Source organism: Tauraco erythrolophus, chromosome 23, assembly GCF_009769465.1.
Source record: "Tauraco erythrolophus isolate bTauEry1 chromosome 23, bTauEry1.pri, whole genome shotgun sequence".
Classification (NCBI taxonomy): Eukaryota; Metazoa; Chordata; class Aves; order Musophagiformes; family Musophagidae; genus Tauraco; species Tauraco erythrolophus.
The window spans coordinates 8,678,446-8,694,132 of record NC_141487.1 but is presented as its reverse complement, the minus strand read 5'-3'; the positions used below and the strand labels follow the sequence as shown (position 1 = coordinate 8,694,132).

The 15,687-nt window shown below is 67.3% G+C and overlaps 1 protein-coding gene across 6 annotated transcripts; it reads right to left on the bottom strand.

The window, feature by feature from the left end:
* Nucleotides 1-2,586: 2,586 nt before the first annotated feature.
* KCNAB2 (potassium voltage-gated channel subfamily A regulatory beta subunit 2) lies at nt 2,587-13,486 on the bottom strand. Of its 6 annotated transcripts, none has more exons than XM_086625802.1 (15): nt 13,410-13,486; nt 13,087-13,128; nt 6,606-6,649; nt 6,194-6,231; nt 5,999-6,078; nt 5,712-5,756; nt 5,481-5,525; nt 5,365-5,408; nt 5,181-5,267; nt 3,971-4,056; nt 3,648-3,768; nt 3,378-3,472; nt 3,117-3,237; nt 2,949-3,037; nt 2,587-2,676 (listed from the first exon to the last, which is right to left on the bottom strand). In XM_086625802.1, exons 1-15 carry the CDS (start codon nt 13,484-13,486, stop codon nt 2,587-2,589), a joined length of 1,104 nt encoding a protein of 367 aa, XP_086481928.1. The 6 variants fall into 6 exon arrangements, with proteins under 6 accessions (XP_086481928.1, XP_086481924.1, XP_086481925.1 ...); XM_086625798.1 differs by lacking the exons at nt 13,087-13,128; nt 13,410-13,486 and adding exons at nt 4,836-4,880; nt 10,112-10,332; XM_086625799.1 differs by lacking the exons at nt 13,087-13,128; nt 13,410-13,486 and adding exons at nt 4,836-4,880; nt 8,360-8,571.
* Nucleotides 13,487-15,687: the final 2,201 nt, after the last annotated feature.

Here is a 15,687-nt window from a genome sequence, read left to right as displayed (position 1 = left end):
CGAGGTAAGGCTGAGCGTGCCGCGCTCCGCGTCCCGTTTGCAGGGGGCTCGTGGGAACACGGGCACGGGGACGGGAGGCTGCACCAGGGCTCCGCTCTGGCGCGAGTGACCGCAGTGGATGCCGGCCGCGGTGGTGGGAGCAGGGGCAGGATCTGTGCCCTCACCCCTGGCACGGCGCCGGGAGGGTACAGAGCGCGGCTGACAGGCGGCTCTCGCCCCTCTCCTCGCAGCAGCGCTGGCCCCGGCCGACAGCCGCCCCGTCGCCGGAGGAAAGGCAGGGGAAGCGTGGCGGCGTTGCCCGTGTGGAAGATGAGCTGCCGCCGGCGCTGCCGGACTTTCCTGCTCCCGCTTCGAGTGTGCTTCGACCGACGCAGCCCCCTGCCGGCGCCGGAGCGGCCGGGCCGGGGGGTTCGTTTCCGTGTACATTTTTTGCACTTTCTTATTGAAGACTTGAAGAGTTTGTGTGGGCGCGGTGGGCTGAGCTGAGAGCAGAGGGCGTTCCGGAGGGCGTCCCGGTGTTCATGTCTGGTTTTATTGGCACGGGTGGGCGCAAGGGCAGCCAGCAGGTGCCCTGCTGCCCAGCCGGTGGCTCCGGGGTGCCTGTCCAGGGCTGAGCCGGCTCCCGCGCTTCCCTGTATGGTCCATTTTTGCGTCCTTGTGGTGTTTGAGCAAATGCACAGCTGCCGCCAGCCCCGCTGCCAGGGCCTGCCTGCCCAGCCCCGGCGGGACCCTCGGTGTGTGCCAGCACCGCAGCGGGCAGTCCCCGGCACTGTCCCGGCAGTGGGGCCGTGGCAAGGCTGGGGATCCAGGCGTGCTGGTCTTGGGGTACGCGGGTGGAAGCAATGTGGGTGGGAGGGAGGGGATGGCCGGAGCCGGGACAGGACCACCCGCGAGCGTGGTGACACCGGCTGCACCGCAGTGGCGGCTTCTGGCCGGAGGCTGACGGCAGCTGTAAGCAACACCCCCGCATTCATGTTGTGCTCCGTGTGTCCCGGTTTCTGTTCTCTGTGTTTTAATAAATCCTTTGGGAAGGATGGAGCGGGAGCCTGGCAGCTGGGGGCGCGAGGGCGGGGGTCCTGCTGCGGGGGGTGAAGGTGGCTGTGCCGGCGGTGATGGTGTGACCCTGGGGGGTGTCCTGGCTGTGGGCACGGCCCCCGTACTGTCCTGCGCACGCACACGTGTGTACACGCACCCACACGTGCACGCACACACAGGGCCCATCCCTGGCTGGTGGCCATGGAGCTGTCCCCCCAGCCCCAGCTCTTGCACGCATTCCTGGTTTGTGCACACATGGACACACACGGACACGGACATGCACAGACTGTGTGTGTATGTAGGTAGATACATACAGTTCTTTTGATATGGTTGCATGTACACAGACACGTACATACGTGCACCCGCATAACCTATCCACATCTGTACGTGTACAAACGTACAAAGACGTATATGTCTGTATATATAGGCATATGTTTCTATAGGTATGAGTATATAGTTACACAGCTAGGTATTGATATAGATGTATCTGCACATATATCTGTACATACAGACATTTATGTATATATCTGTGTAATGTTCATGTGCATATATACATACAAATATATATGTAGCTGTATCAATATATTTACATGGATATGTACACGTCTATACATCTACATATATGGATATATGCCTGTAGCTACATAGATATATATGTATGTCACAAATACACATGTCTACATTTCTGCATTTGTATACATATTATATATGTAATTTTTATAGACGTGTGCACATACAGCTACATACATACATCTATATGTCAAAATGGGTGTTGATATCTGCAGGAAGATCAGTTTATCTATATGGCTACAGCCAGAGATAGATCTGCAGCTACATATGGAGCTGGAGGTGTATGGGTGCATGTACACGTGTGTGCCTGTGGAGCTGCGTCTGTATCCATACGTGTATACGTGCGCGTCTGGGCACACACACACTCACACACGCACACTCTCGCCCCCCAGCCCCTCCCGCAGCAGAGCCCAGGCCCCTGCTCAGCCCAGGCGGGGACACCCTGGGTACCCCCATCCCCACCCTGCCCCGGGAGCGGGTACACCCGCAGGACTGCAGCCCCCGTGGCGCCGGCGCCACCACGACGCAGGCAGGGCAGAGGCGAGGGGCTGGGCGCAGGCTGGGGAACAGCTTCGTGTTGTTGGCCTCGTTGGGCGTACAGCACCCGCTCGCGCCCCCGCGCCCCCCGCCTTCGTGCCCGCTGCCTCCGGCAACGCAGGAGGCGGGAGCGACGCATGCAACGGGTCCCTGCGCCGCACCAGCGGCACCCTGGCGACTTCGGCTGCGGGCAGGGCGGCCGGGCAGCTTGTGGCTGTCCCTGGCACACTCCCCGCCGGCAGCCATCCCTGTGCTCCGGAGCTGCACCGAGCGGGAGTGGTATGACGGTCCAGGGCTGCGGCGCAGGCGGGAGCGCTGGCTCTTGGCGCTTGTGGCGCCTCGGGCTTGCGGTGCAAACCACACTCTCCACTTTGCTCCAACGAAGCGTAAGCAAGCGAACGGGCGGTGAGGGCTGCGCGGCGGGTGGCGCGCTTGGGCGCGTGCTTAGGATCTGTAGTCCTTCTTGCTGTAGGGTTTGTTGCCCAGGATGCTATCGATCTCGTGGACAATGGAAGACGACAGCTTTGGAAGGACCTGCGGGGGACAGAGGATGCCGTTGGGGGTCAGGATCGTGCCGCTGGGGCATGTGGGAGGAAGTGGGTGCTGGCAGCACACGGCCGTGCCATGCTCACCGCCTCCTCCCCGCCACCTTGACGCTGCGAGCCCCGGCTCGCCGGCTGTGACCCAGTTATGGCAAGCCTAGGTCAGGCTCGTCCCCCGCCGCCTCAGCCCAGCAGAGCCGCCTCTCTGCTGCACAGTTCTCCCTGGCGCAGTGCCGGCGTGCCAGTGTGCCAGCAAGCACTGACCTGTATTGCTCCGATGTTCTCCATCAGCTGGTCGGCGTTGGAGGCGCCCAGCAAGACAGAGCTGACGCCCTCGTTGCGCAGGCACCAGGCTGGAGCAGGAGGAAGAGCGGAGCCTGAGCGCAGCTCAGCCGCCCCCGGCGTCCCCCCGGCGTCCCCCCAGCCCCTTACCGATGGCGAGCTGGGGCAGGGTGCAGCCCAGGCGCTCAGCGATGGCCTGCAGCTCCTTCAGCTTCGCCTGCTGCCGCCGGCCCTCCTCGCTCAGGATCTTGTCCTTCAGCCACTGGTATCCCTGGAGGGTGGGAGGGGGTGTCGTGGTGGGATCGGGGCGTACCGGGACCTTGCATGGGCGCGGTGTCCCCAGGCTCCCCGGGGCACAGGGGGTGTCTCTGCCTGTGCCACCACGCTCCCCCTGGCCCCATCCGGGCTCACCTTCAGCGAGGCGCGGGAGTAGGGGGGGATCCCCCCGTCGTACTTCCCCGAGACGATGCCGCAGGCCAGCGGGGACCAGGTCATGGCTCCGACGCCTGGGGGCACAGAGAGCAGGGGGTGATGCTGCTGCCCCCCAGCTCCCCCAGGGACCACGGCATGGGGGCTGGTTGGCCCCGGGGACATGTGCTGTGCTGTGCCAGCCCGTGGCAGCGCCGGGCTTTGGGGAGCACTGTGCAGGGGCTGCCCGCAGTGGGACCCCTGCCGCCATACCGATCTTGTGGAAGAGCTCGGGGAGCTGCACCTCCACCTTCTCCCGCTGGAACATGTGGTACTCAGCCTGCTCGCAGATCGGCGGGATCAGGTTGAACTGCCGGGCCACGGAGTACGCCTCCTGCCGAAGAGCCGGACCCTCAGTGCCCACCGCCCTCCTCGAGCCTCCCGCCAATCCCCCCAGCCGAGCGCTGAGAGCTGCCCTGGAAAATAATTAAGGCTCAAGCGCATCTGGAGCACTTGGCCCGACAGCTGCTGTCTAATTAAATCAGCGTCACCGGCAGCGCCGGGGCTGCTCCGCCGCGGCCCCCCCGCACCCCTACCATGATCTCCATGGAGCTCCAGCGCGAGGTGCCCCAGTACATGGCCATCCCCTGGTTGATGACGTGGGTCATGGCTCGCACCGTCTCTGCCAGGATGGAAGGGGAGAGCGGCAGGTGGGGGTTAGCATGGTGCTGTGCCGGCAGGAGGGGGCTTGTGCCAACGGCTGGCGAGTGTCTCCCTGCCCAACACAGAGGCGGGAGCCAGGTTGTGTCCGGAGGACGCTTTCGGAGAAGGAGCAGGATGGGGACCGAGGGAGCAGCTGCTTGGGACATGCCGGGGACCATGGCCGACCCTGACATGCTGCTGGCGATGCTGGGGCTCTCCTGGCACAGAGAGCAGCTGCTCAGCTCCTGGCACTGGCCCCATGCCCCATGGGGTACCAGCGCCGGTGGTGCACTTGGCACTGCTGCTGGGGGAGAGACCCGAAGCATGGCCCGCATGCCGAGACCCAGGGGAGGGAGGGAGGGAGGGGACCCCAGACCCCGGGCGAGGGGCACGGGGGTCTCGGGGGGAGCCGGCCCTGAGCCATGCGGGCCGGGGCCAAGCCAAGGCGCTCCTGCAGCCAAAGGCGGGTGGCGGGGAGAGCGGTGGGCACGAAGCTCGCCTCGCCAGTGCCGGAGCATGGGCCCCGGCATGCTCGGAGCTGCCCCGGCAAGGAGGGACCCTGCCGCTGTCCCCGGGTGCCGCTCGGCGGTGGGAGGGGGCAGGGGGGTTGTTGTGCAGCCGCTGCCCGTGCGATTCGTGGCAGGGTCTGCTTGCGGCAGGGGGCCGGGGATGGAAATCACGGAGGAGGGGGGGGTTCTGCCCTGGGAAGCACCGCCGGGACGCAGGCAGCGGCCGGCGGGCAGTGCGGGCAGGGAGTACCTTCTACGATGAAAGTCCTGGACTTGGAGGAACTAAATGGGTCCCCTGGTGATAAAAGAGAGATTTAGAGAGAGTGGAGTCGGCCGCTGCCGGCAGAGCAGGGCGAGCGGCTCACCGGGACCCTCCGCTGCGCTGCCAACCCACCCCGCCACGGCCCGAGGTGGGTCCCGGTGCCGGGCTGGGGGTGGCAGAGGCTTAACCGCGGCATGGGCTGACCGTGGCAGCGGTGAAGCGGTTTCTGCTCGGGAAGGGAAAACGCTCTTTGGATAAAAGCCTGGCGCAAACGAACCGCGATGGCAACAGAAGGCAGTGGGGAGGAGCATGGCACCGCAGCATGGCACCCACCTTCCATCGGCGTGTTGGGGTCGGGCCGGTTGGCAAACACCACGTCCACGTACTCCAGCTGCAGCCGCTCCAGCGACGCCTTCAGACCTGCCACACCGGCGGGACCGTCAGGCACCACCCACAAGGCAGCCGGTGCAGGCACAGCCTGGCGCCGAGGCCAGCAGTGCCCGGCGAGCGTCCCTACCTTCTATGATGTGCTTTCGGGACAGGCCCCTCTCCGTCTCGGCCCTGGAAAAGGAAAGGTGGGTGAGAGCCCGGCGTGCTCCAGCCGCTCTGCCGCGGGGCGGGTGTGTTACCTACTTTCCTCCCCAGAAGATTTTGGTGGTGATCACCAGGCTGGACCGTCTGCAGGGAGAAAGAGAGTCACTGGTGGTGGCACCCGCGAAGCCCCACGCGCCCTGCCCGCTCCCTGCCCATGCCCTGCCTGCTCCCTTCCTGCTCACGTTCACGCCTGGGTGGCTCCGCCACCTCTCCCCAGCCATCGGCACCGCGGTGACCGGATTTGTCGTGCAGGAATGAAGCCCACCTTACCTCCACCCTTTCTTCTTGATGATGTTCCCCAACACCACCTCGGCCCTGCGAGAGAAGGAGCCGTCAGCCACCAGCGCCCCGGCGACCCAGAGGCAGACGTGGTGGCCGCGGGGACGCCGTTTCCCCCTCCGGCTGCAGCGCCCCGAGCCGAGCGGCTCCCTGACGCACGAGCTCACTATGTGCAGCCGGCAAGCCCGGGAGACTCCCGGTGCCGCTGCCGCTCGGAGGTGCCAGCAGCCGGGGTGCAGGATGAGGCCCCTCGCGCTGCCGCTGCAGCAGGTACCTACTTGCCGGCGGCGTAGACTTCTGCCGTGTCGAAGAGATTGATGCCGTTGTCGTAGGCTAAAGTCATCAGCTGCTCCGCCATCTGCGAGGGGAGAGCAGGGTGGGTCGGCAACGGGGGTGGCCGAGAGCCGGAGCGCGGAGGTGTGCGCTGGCGAGCTCTGGCACACCGCGTGCACCGAGACCAGCACCATCCTCACCTCATCTGTGATCTGCCCTCCGAAAGTCACCCATGTCCCTGCGGAGGAGAGAGGGGGCACGCACGGTGAGCGCGGTGAGCACCGCCCGCCACTGCCCCGAGCCTCTGGCCACCCGCCCCGGCTCCCCTGGCACAGCCCCGTCACATGGCGGCTGCGGTTGGCCCTGCGGCGTGTGGCACGGTGCTCCCAGCATGGCCCGGTCGCTTCCAATCACGTCCGAGGAGAAAAAGAGAAAATAATTTGACAACTTCTGGGCTGTGTCTCAAAACAGCCACCGGGCCAGAGGAAAACCCTTTCCTTCCCTCCGTGAAGCGTCACCGGAGCAGGTGAGTGCCACCCTCGCCGGGGAGCACCGGCAGGAGCCGCGGGACGGAGGAGCTGGCAAGGGGCCACGGAGAACCCCGGCACTTACCCAGGCCCAGGCAGGACACACGCAGCCCTGACTTCCCGAGGTTCCTGGAAGACAGAGCGCCGTTAGGAAAGCCGCCGGAAAGCCCCACAACGCTGTCTCGTGCATCCGCGTGCCAGTGAGTCGCAGTCCCCCGTGCCAGTCCCCATCCCCGTCCCCATCCCCGTCTGGAATGGTCGCCAGCGACCGACGAAAAAGCCAGGCCAGGCCAGGCAAGCCGTGGCTCGCCGGCGGCACGGCCAGCACTGCTGCCGCGATGCTGTTTCCCGCACGCAAAATAATTGCTGTGCCCGGCGAGGTAATCGAGAGCGGCAGCGGGCAGTGACCTGGTTAAAGTGGCTCCCCGTGACGAGGCCGGGGTGTCCGGCTCTGCCAACAGCACTGCTGGTGCGGGGGGATGGGGCAGGAGGAGGGGGAGGTGGCACACCAGTGGTCAGGAGCGGAGCGTGCCACACGTGGCACGAGCTGTGCCCGTTCTCTGCGGCGTGGCAGAAGGGAGCGCGGGGCTCGCACGGGCAGCGAGCGGCGGGGTCCCGGAGCAACGGAGCACCCCTGAAAACTCGCCCGGTGCAAGGAGCCGGAGAACAGCTGTCGGGAAGGGGGGGCCGGGCTGGCAGACGCCTTCGCCGCGGTGACGGAGCCGCTTTCTCGTTGAAAATGACAAAGGCTCGAGCGACGGGTGTTAAAATAAATAAAGTGTAGGTGAGCCGTGGCAGCTCGCCGCCCGCCAGCGCCGGTGTCGCGTAGCAACCGGGAGGCGCCGGCATCGCCGGCACGGGCACAGGGAGCCGGGCACGGAGCAGCTGTGGTCCGATGGCGGCGGTGGATCGCGGGCTGAGCCCAGTTGGAGCATCTTCCTTCCGCGCCGCTGCGTTATTGCCCAACATCTGGAGGCGCGGGCGCTCCCCCCGGCCCCGCGTTATTTTTAGAGCGTTCGGCGGCCGCGGGGCTTTCCTGCCCCGAAGCCTCTTGCCTGGTCGCCTGGGGGTGCCAGCAGAGCTTGGGGGTGGCCCCAGCACCGCCACTGCGGGGGTTCGGTGTTGGAGAACTGGACGGAGCTCCCCGGATCCCTCCCCAGCACCCGGGTGAGGGGACTCGGCTGATCTGGACAGCGACGGTGGGTGACGGCTGGACTCAGCCCGGCACTCTGCTGGCCTGGCGCGCGCCGCGGCCCCATGCCACTCGCATCTGGGCACGCAGCAGCTGTCAGCCAGACCACGGCGTGCCCGCTCCTCCCTGGGGGAAGGGGGAAGTCTTGGCACTGCCACGGTGCCAAGGACGTGGCGGGGTCTGGCTGGGGGCACCGCACACTCCCACCACCCCTCGTTTCCAGCCCACCGCGGGCAGCCGGAGGCTGAATCCCGGCTTACGGCTCCGCGCACGCTTCGCAGGGCAGTGAGTCTCCGGCAGCGCCGTAAGGAAGCCATGGCAGCTGGGGGATTAGCGTGCGCCGTGGCTCTCGGACCCCCCCAGCTCGGCAGTCACAGATTGGGGATCCCGCTGATCTTTGCCCGGATTATGGGGTCCCTTCCCACCCCCATCCCGGTTTTAGGTGAGGCCGGATCAAAGCCACGCCAAGAGGGGAGCGGCGCAAACGGTGCGGCAGGCGACAGAGGTGCACGGTCAGCACTTTTAGCACCCAGAACCCTACGGCGCGGGACCCGAGTGCGGTTAGGGGAGGGAGCACCCCCGGCCCCCCCAGCCCCCCCCCGCCGCTGAGGACCAGGGGGAGCAGCTGAGCAGCACCCGTCTCCTACCGGTACTTCATCCCCGGCTGCTTGACGCTGGACTCGCTGGAGGAGGGCGCGTTCTGCACCGAGAGCTGGCCCAGGCTGCGGGCCACCATGGCCACCGCCCGGAACTTGCCGCGGGTGCCGAGGCTGGGGCTGCCAGCATTCTGGCGGTTCAGCCGGTCCTCGGCGCTCCGGCTCTTGATGCTGTGCTCGGAGCACACAAAGGAGACCTGCATGCTGCTCCGGCGGGCGGCCGCCCCGGCTGCCTAAATTTAGCCGGTGCCCCGGGCGAGGCGGGAGCTCCTCCCGCGCGCCCGCGCACCGCCGCTCCGCCAACGTGACGGCGGGGGGCTGCGAGGCGGCAGGCGCGCGGCGGCTCCCGTCAGCCCTCCTGCCCTCAATATTTGATGAGCTCGCCGAGCGAGCGAGCGGCACTTGGGCGGGCAGGGGCCCCCGCCGGCACCCCCGCGCCCCACTGGCCGCGGTTCGGGGCGCAGCGGGGGGGCTGAGGCTGCGGGGGCGAAGGGGCGGCTTCCCCCCGTCCGTCCGCTCGGGTGGACGCGAGTCGGAAACAAAAATCTCCTGGCACGTCACCAAACACAATTCTGGGGCGAGAGCGCAGGCGACGGCAATGCCGCTGGCACTTTGCTGAAGCGGGGCCGGTTGCCCCCCTTGGCCACCCCGGCTGTGCTCCCCCGGGAGAGGAGCAGGGAGCGGGGGGAATCCCACACGTTGGGCCCCAACCGAACAAGAGATCCTGTAATCCCCTCCGCTCCCCTCGGCCGCAAAGCTCCTTAGCTGGGTAATCCTGCCAGCCCTGCTGCTGGCACCGGGGAGAGGGGACCTGGCAGCAATTGGGGAGCTCAGGAGGAGAAACTCCAGAGCTTTTGGGGGTTTGTCCCCATGGCCCCCAGCCCGCAGCGGGCACGCGCCCGGAGGAGCACCGAGGGGGGCTGCGCCAGCCTCTGCCCATCAATTAATAACCGCCCCATGAATATTAGATGGGCTCTCGCCGCCGTGTAAATGTTACCTCTGTCATGGTGAGCAGAGGGGAACCTGACCCACGGCGCGGCACAGTGTGGCATGGCACAGCAGGAGCCGGCAGAGCTGCCGTCGCCCGGGGGCTTCGCCGCAGCAGGGGCACTTTGTTTTCACAGCAGGGAACAGCCGCTGGCCCCAGCCCCGGTGCCCCTGGCCCAGACCCCACTGAGGTTATCGGTGCCGCCGGCCCATCGCCCCACCTGCGATGCCGGGGGAGAACGGGAAGGGCCACCGTGCTGGGAAAACCAGCCACATGCCCTCGGAGGAGCCGCAGCCCACGGCTCCGGCTGCCCGGACACGGGAAGGACAAAAGTTGGCCGGAGCCCTGGGACGCCTGGTGCTGCGCCCCGGCCCTGCGCGCGCCGTTAACGGAGCAGCAGCTCTGCGGTGATGGGTCCATGGATGGACACAGCGTTCCTGCAGCTCTTGGCTCTCGCTCCTCATCTTTGAACGCGCCGAGCATGTTCGCGCCAACTTCCCGACGGCAAAACGGAGAACCAAGCGAGAGGCAGCGGCGCTGCTCCGCGAAACCGCCTTCCATGCCAAGGACACCGGCTCCTCCCGACCTCGGCACGGCACAGAGACGGACCGGTGAGAGCCTGCAGGCCTGGCCCTCCCCGGTGAGGGGTGAAACCAGCGCTAAGTGGCATCCCCTGCTCCGTCCCTGCACCTCGGGCCAGGCGCGCTCGGCCCTCGCCGCATTCGCCGCCCCGGCGGGCACCGGTGTGGCCTTACCTGTACTTCATGCCAGTGACGCGGGCGGTGCTGTCGGCCAGCGAGAGCCCGTGCGTCCGCAGGAACTCCTCCAGCGTCTTCGCTCGCGCTGCCGCCCGCACGTCCCGCAGCCGCCGCAGCTCCAGCCCGTCGGCCGGCCGGGGGGCCGGCGGCAGCCCCCACTCAGGGGGGTGCCGGCTGGCCACGCTGCGCAGGCTCTCGCTGTACGTCATGGAGAGCATCCTGCCGCCCCGGCGTGGGCTCTGCAGCCCGGCCCCACTGCTGCCCGCTCAGTGATGCTACGGAGAGAGCTGGGAAAGCGCCCCGCCACGACGCTGGGCTCTGCCGCCGCTCACGGGAGAGCCGTGCCCGCGCCGCTGCGGCCCCGGCAGCACCCACCCCTGCGAGGCCCTACAGCGGGTCTGTGGCATGGGGAGGGCAGAGCAGGGACCCTGGCCAAGCCAGTCGCTTCAGCAGAGCACAGCCTTGGTGGGGATGCCAAAGCACAAAGGAGAGGGCGGCAGCGGCAGGGAAGGCACATGGCGTTGCTCACAGCTCGATGACAACGGGCAGCCGGGGCCGCAGCAGGTGCCCGGCATGGCTGTGCTGCCTCCCAGCTCGCGCCAGCTGGGCTGCCACCGGTATGCCTCCACCTGAGGGACGTGGTGGCCCCATGAGCCGGGTGGGGTGAGCGGTGAGGATCTGGCACGCGGGAAAGGTCAGGACGGGAAAGGCAGCGCCATGGGGCTCCCCAGGGAGGGTGGGCATGGCAGAGGGGCCATGGGTGCCAGGTGCTGGCTGGGGGCTGCCGTGCCTGCAGCAGGCTGCCGCAACCGTGCCGCCAGCCAATGCCTTCCCCGCAGCTGCGGCAGCGACCTGCCAGCCGGCGTGGGCTGCCGAAAACAGCCTGCCGCAGAGTGGGCTCCTCGGGCGCCGGTGGTGCCCACCACCCCTACGGCTGGGATCTCGATTTCCCTGCCACTCTCCACAGCGTCCCTCGTGCTCCACATCTGAGAGAAGGAGCGGGGACCCGAGCCAAAACCGCGGCACTGGTGCCGAAGCAGCCGCTGGGAGTGCCCTGTGCCGGAGCTGTGCCGGCATCAGGCTCCAGCCGGGCTCCCACCGGTGTGTTTTTCTTTCCTTGCGAAGCTCAAATTTACGGAGCCAAAAGCAAAGTGCACTTCCCCGTTGAGGTGAGACCTCGAGAAAAGAGAAGGAGCAAACGCAGAGGACGGCGAGCAGCAGCCGTAAGGGACACCCAGCGCCGCCGGGGATCCTCCTGTGCCGCAGCGAGGGCTCGGAGCGCGGGGAGATGTGGGGAGGGGACCCCTCTCCTGCGGCGAAGCTGAACGGAACCCTGGCCACCAGCCTCCCCTTCTGCCGCACCTCGAAGCCGGAGAACGGAGCTGGTGCCGCTGGCACCGGCCCTTCTCCACGGCTGCAGCAGGAGCTGCCGCAGCCGGGGCGGTGCCCTGCCCAAGCGGGAGAGGCTGTTTTGCGGGAATGGGGATGGGGACGGGGCGTAGGCTCTGCGGGGTGACGGCAGCAGTTAGCGTGCGATGGGCACAACAAGTGGGCGGCAGCTGGGGGTGTGGGGTGGCCGCTCAGGAAGGCATCCGGCTGGCCTGGCATGCCAAGCTGGGAACCCACTGGTGACCAACAGCCTGCCTAAAGCTGAAAGGACCCCAAACCCCAGAGGAGACCCCCCACGAGCCACCAAATCCTGAGTCACCCGCACAGCAAACCCTCCCTGTGGCGGGCGGCCGGCTGCCACCGCCTGCACCCGTCCCCGCTCACCGCCCGCGCCACCGGCCCCAACTCACCCGCGCGCCGGGGACGCCGCTGCCGGGCAGCAAAGCTCTGGGCGGCCGGGCTGCCCCGGCAGCTATAAGAGACGCGCGGCCGCCGGGATTTTTTGCTTGAGGGGAGTGTCGGCACTTGGCGGCTGCAGCACTTGGCGGCGGCGGCGGCCCCCCCAGCGCCCGGCGCTCTCACCGCGCTCCATTAGCCCTATTAGGGGATTTTCTTCCTCGCGAAGGGCGGCTAAATTATTCATGGCTGCTTCGCTAAAAGCCCAGGGATGTGCCGCTGCTTTACCAACGCTGGCATTGCCGCCTCCGCCCGCGGCCGACCACCGCCCTGCCGCGACAAGGCCCGCGCCATCACCGTGTGGCCTCTCGCACCTGATGTGTCCAGCGGTTCAGGTGCACGCTGCGCCCAGCCTGTTTGGTAGCCAGAACCCACCCGCCACGCGGGCTCAGCAGTGCTGGCAGCGGCACACCACCGGGACAGGCACACTTGCAGTGCCGCCGAGCCACCCTGGTGCCGGCTACCCTCTCCTCCTCCCACCGCGTGCGGGGACGGAGCAGGGAGGCCATGGCGCTTTTGGGGACAGCCCCCTGTCCCCCAACCCATCGCAGCTGGGCCGGACCTGGTGCAGCACCAAAGCGGCTGCTGGCACGGCGTGCGGGGAAAAGTGCCACCTTCGTTTCAGACGGTAAAAGGATGGGGGGAAGTGTGGCCTCCGGTACCACTTAATGACGCTTCTCTTAATGGAAGGAGCCGTGGAGCGCCTGGCTGCGTTCCTGGGGCTGCCCTTGGGAGAAGCCAGCGGGCTCTTCCCGGCGCAGCATCGGCGCAGGATGCTCCCCCAGAGCCGCGCCGAGGCCAGTGCCGCGCCCCCGTGGAGGCTGCCCCCAGTAGCCCTCTGGCTACAATCTGGCCACACTCCGGCCACGCTCTGCTGCTCGGGACACTCGGTGAGGGCAGCCCCCACCTACCCAGCCTCATGCGCGGGGTTCCCGCGTTGCGCTGCCAAACCCACGAGTAGGCAAAGACATGGCGCCACGCCGGTGATGCCCACCCCACACGGAGGGACCCCTGCCCGCGGCAGGACAGCGCTGCGCTGGCAGCACCCGTGCCAGCAGTGCCCTGGGCACGTCTTCGGCCGTGTCTGCTCACCGGAGGGGTTTGGGGAGGGGGAAGGGCTGGGTTACCTGTAGAACTGGAGCTGGCGCTTGGGGCTCCCGTACCTCGCGCTTCCGACAGCAAAGGGGAGAGAGAAGAAAGATGCCACAAACCCCGTTAGACAGGTGGAGGGGGACCGAGCGGCAGAGCCGGCGGCCGTGGGGGACGCCGTGCAGCGGGCACCGGCGCGCTCCCCGAAAGTCCCCGCTCTTCCCGCAACGGGCGTCAGGACCCAAAACTGCTGCTTGGCTTTTTGCAGTCCTGGAAGTTTTTGCATGAAGCATGCCAGGGCAGTTTTGGGGTGCCGTGGCTGTGGGTTTGAAGCCCCCCTGGCACCGCCCCGTGCCCTTACCTGTAAATCATCCCTGGGGAGCCCGTCTGCCGCAGCGAGAGTCGCGCTGGGGAGTCAGTGGTGGATTCGGGATACATGGAGCCAGCCTGGGCTCCCCGGAGCCGCTCGCTGCCTCACCCCTGCCGCAGGGGAAGAGAAAAAGAGGAAGAAATGGGCGTTTTTGGGGCACGCGCATGACGACGCTTCCTGTGGCAGGAGCCCGCGAGCCGGATGGGCGTGCGGTGCGGGCAGCGGTGCGGGCAGTGGCAGGACGGGCATGGCAGCCCTGCCAGCCCAGATCCCCCACCCTGACCCGCTGCTGAGCCCAAACCCACCCGGCCCCTGCCCTGAGCCGATGGCTCTCCAACTCCGTTGCTCTCCCCCAGCTTCTGGGGCTCCTGGGGAGGGCAGAGCAGGGCTGGATGCTGCCCGCCGTGATGCCCACCGCGCTGCCCGCTGGAGGTGAGCAGGGCACACCATGGGCCAACCCAGCTGCTGCAAAGGTCCTACGGTGAAGAAAAACGGGGCCTGAAGAATTGGCCATTTTGCTGGTGTTTCCCAGTGACGCAGCCCCCAGAGGGTCCCTCTGCGCGGGTCGAACCAAGGAACGGAGAACGCCTCGGCTTTTCCAGCACGTGAGTGTGTGCGCGGGGCTGCGGGAACTCTGAGGGAAAGGGGGGCTCACCCCCCTGGCACTCCGACCTTTCCTGACCCGCCTCATGCCGGGGGGGCATCCAGCGTGACTCGCTGGGGAGCCAAAAACCACAATGCTCGCCTGTCAAGCCGGGGCTCATTCGGAGGCATAACCCGGCTCGTCAGGCCCGTGAAATGCCGTCCTTACGCCAAAGGTCAGGGGCTGCTTTTCCCCCTGGATGGGGACTGAGAGATTCCCGGGCTCCATCGCCAGCTGCCCCGGGCACAGCGTGCCTGTGTCCTGGCTTGCATCCTGCCTGCATCCTGGCACGGTGTGCCTGCATCCCGCATCCCTCCCGCATCCTGCATCCCTCCCGCATCCCGGCCCTGCACGCTGCATCCCGGCGCAGCCCCTGCAGCCCACGCGGCCCAATGGCAGCGGCTGCGGCAGCCGAGCCCGTCCCCCGGAGCCGCCTGCCCGCCCACCGCAGCCCCCAGCCCCGCTGCAGCCCCGGTGCTCCCCCGGTGCAGCCCCCCGTCTTCCCCCTCCCCAAGCGCTGCAGAGACGCGGCTCCCTTTGGCCGCAGCCGCGCCGGGGCTGGCGATGAGGCAGCTCGGTAAAGCCGGGTTTATTTTCGAGAGGGCAGGAGGGAGCTGCTCCCCTGCAGCCGGGGCCCTGTTGAGCCCCTAAAGCCATCACGACCCTCCAGCTTCTCCCGGGGGGCTGCTCGCGGCACCTCTGCTGCTCCCGGCAGCCCTCGCCTGGCAGCTGGCAGCTGCCACTGGCTTGGGCACTGCCTCGCATGCTCCTGCCACCCGCTTCGTGCCCGCTCAGCGTCACCTAATTAGCGGCAGTATAACGAAGCCGCAGCAAGCTGGCGAGATGCCGGCAGCAGGGTTGGCCAGACCCCCTGTCCTGGCCGCGGTGAGGGCAGCCATGGGGCTTCCTTGCCTGCGTTGCCGCAAACCAGGGTGTGGGACTGGCTCTGGTTACGCATCCCGGGGATCTGCGGTGCAACGAGCTCGGCTCTGCGATTTTCAGCCTGACCCAACACCCCTTGTCCGTTACCTGGTGGCAATGCTGGGGGGAGCGAGCGCAGCGGCCGGCAAGTCTCCAGTGGCGTTGGAGGGACTTTGCCGAGAAGCGCGGCTGGATCGCCGGCATACCGGGCAGGACTCCGCGTCCTGAGGAGCCGGAACATCCCAGCCCCTGGGGCCAACCTGCCCCTCCGGGTCCTCTGAGCCAAGAGCCCGGTCCCCTCCACGCCAGCAGTTTGGTGCTTCCCTGAGAACCCCTCTGCACCTTCAGCTTCCTCACGGCAAAACTCATCTGTGCAGCCGCATTTGCGGGAGTTTCTGCAGGGTGACGCACGGGAAGGAAAGAAAAGTGTTTTCTTCTGCGGGATGCCTCCAGGACATGGGTGCAAGGGTGCCCCGAAAGTGCCTGCTCCCACTGGCCTCTATCCCCATCCCTGGCTGGCACGACGGGGCACGAGACCACAGGCACTGGGAGGACTTATGGCCAGGAAGCCCCCGGGAGCCATGTCCAGCCTGGGGGATGCTCTGCGGAGCGCAGCCTCTCAAACACGCTGCCGTCGGAGCAAGAGGAGGTGAAACTGCGCACGGCATTAATTTGAGTATGGGGACGAAGCCTCCAACCCGCTGG

Excerpts from the sequence above, each read along its gene's own strand:
- KCNAB2 (XM_086625798.1), bottom strand. The coding sequence starts at position 10,332 with ATGCTCTCCATGACGTACAGCGAGAGCCTGCGCAGCGTGGCCAGCCGG. Across the intron at positions 4,057-4,835 it reads CAGGACTTTCATCGTAGAAG|AGACGGTGCGAGCCATGACC; the intron begins GTACTCCCTGCC and ends CCATCCTGGCAG. Across the intron at positions 3,473-3,647 it reads CGAGCTCTTCCACAAGATCG|GCGTCGGAGCCATGACCTGG; the intron begins GTATGGCGGCAG and ends CTGTGCCCCCAG.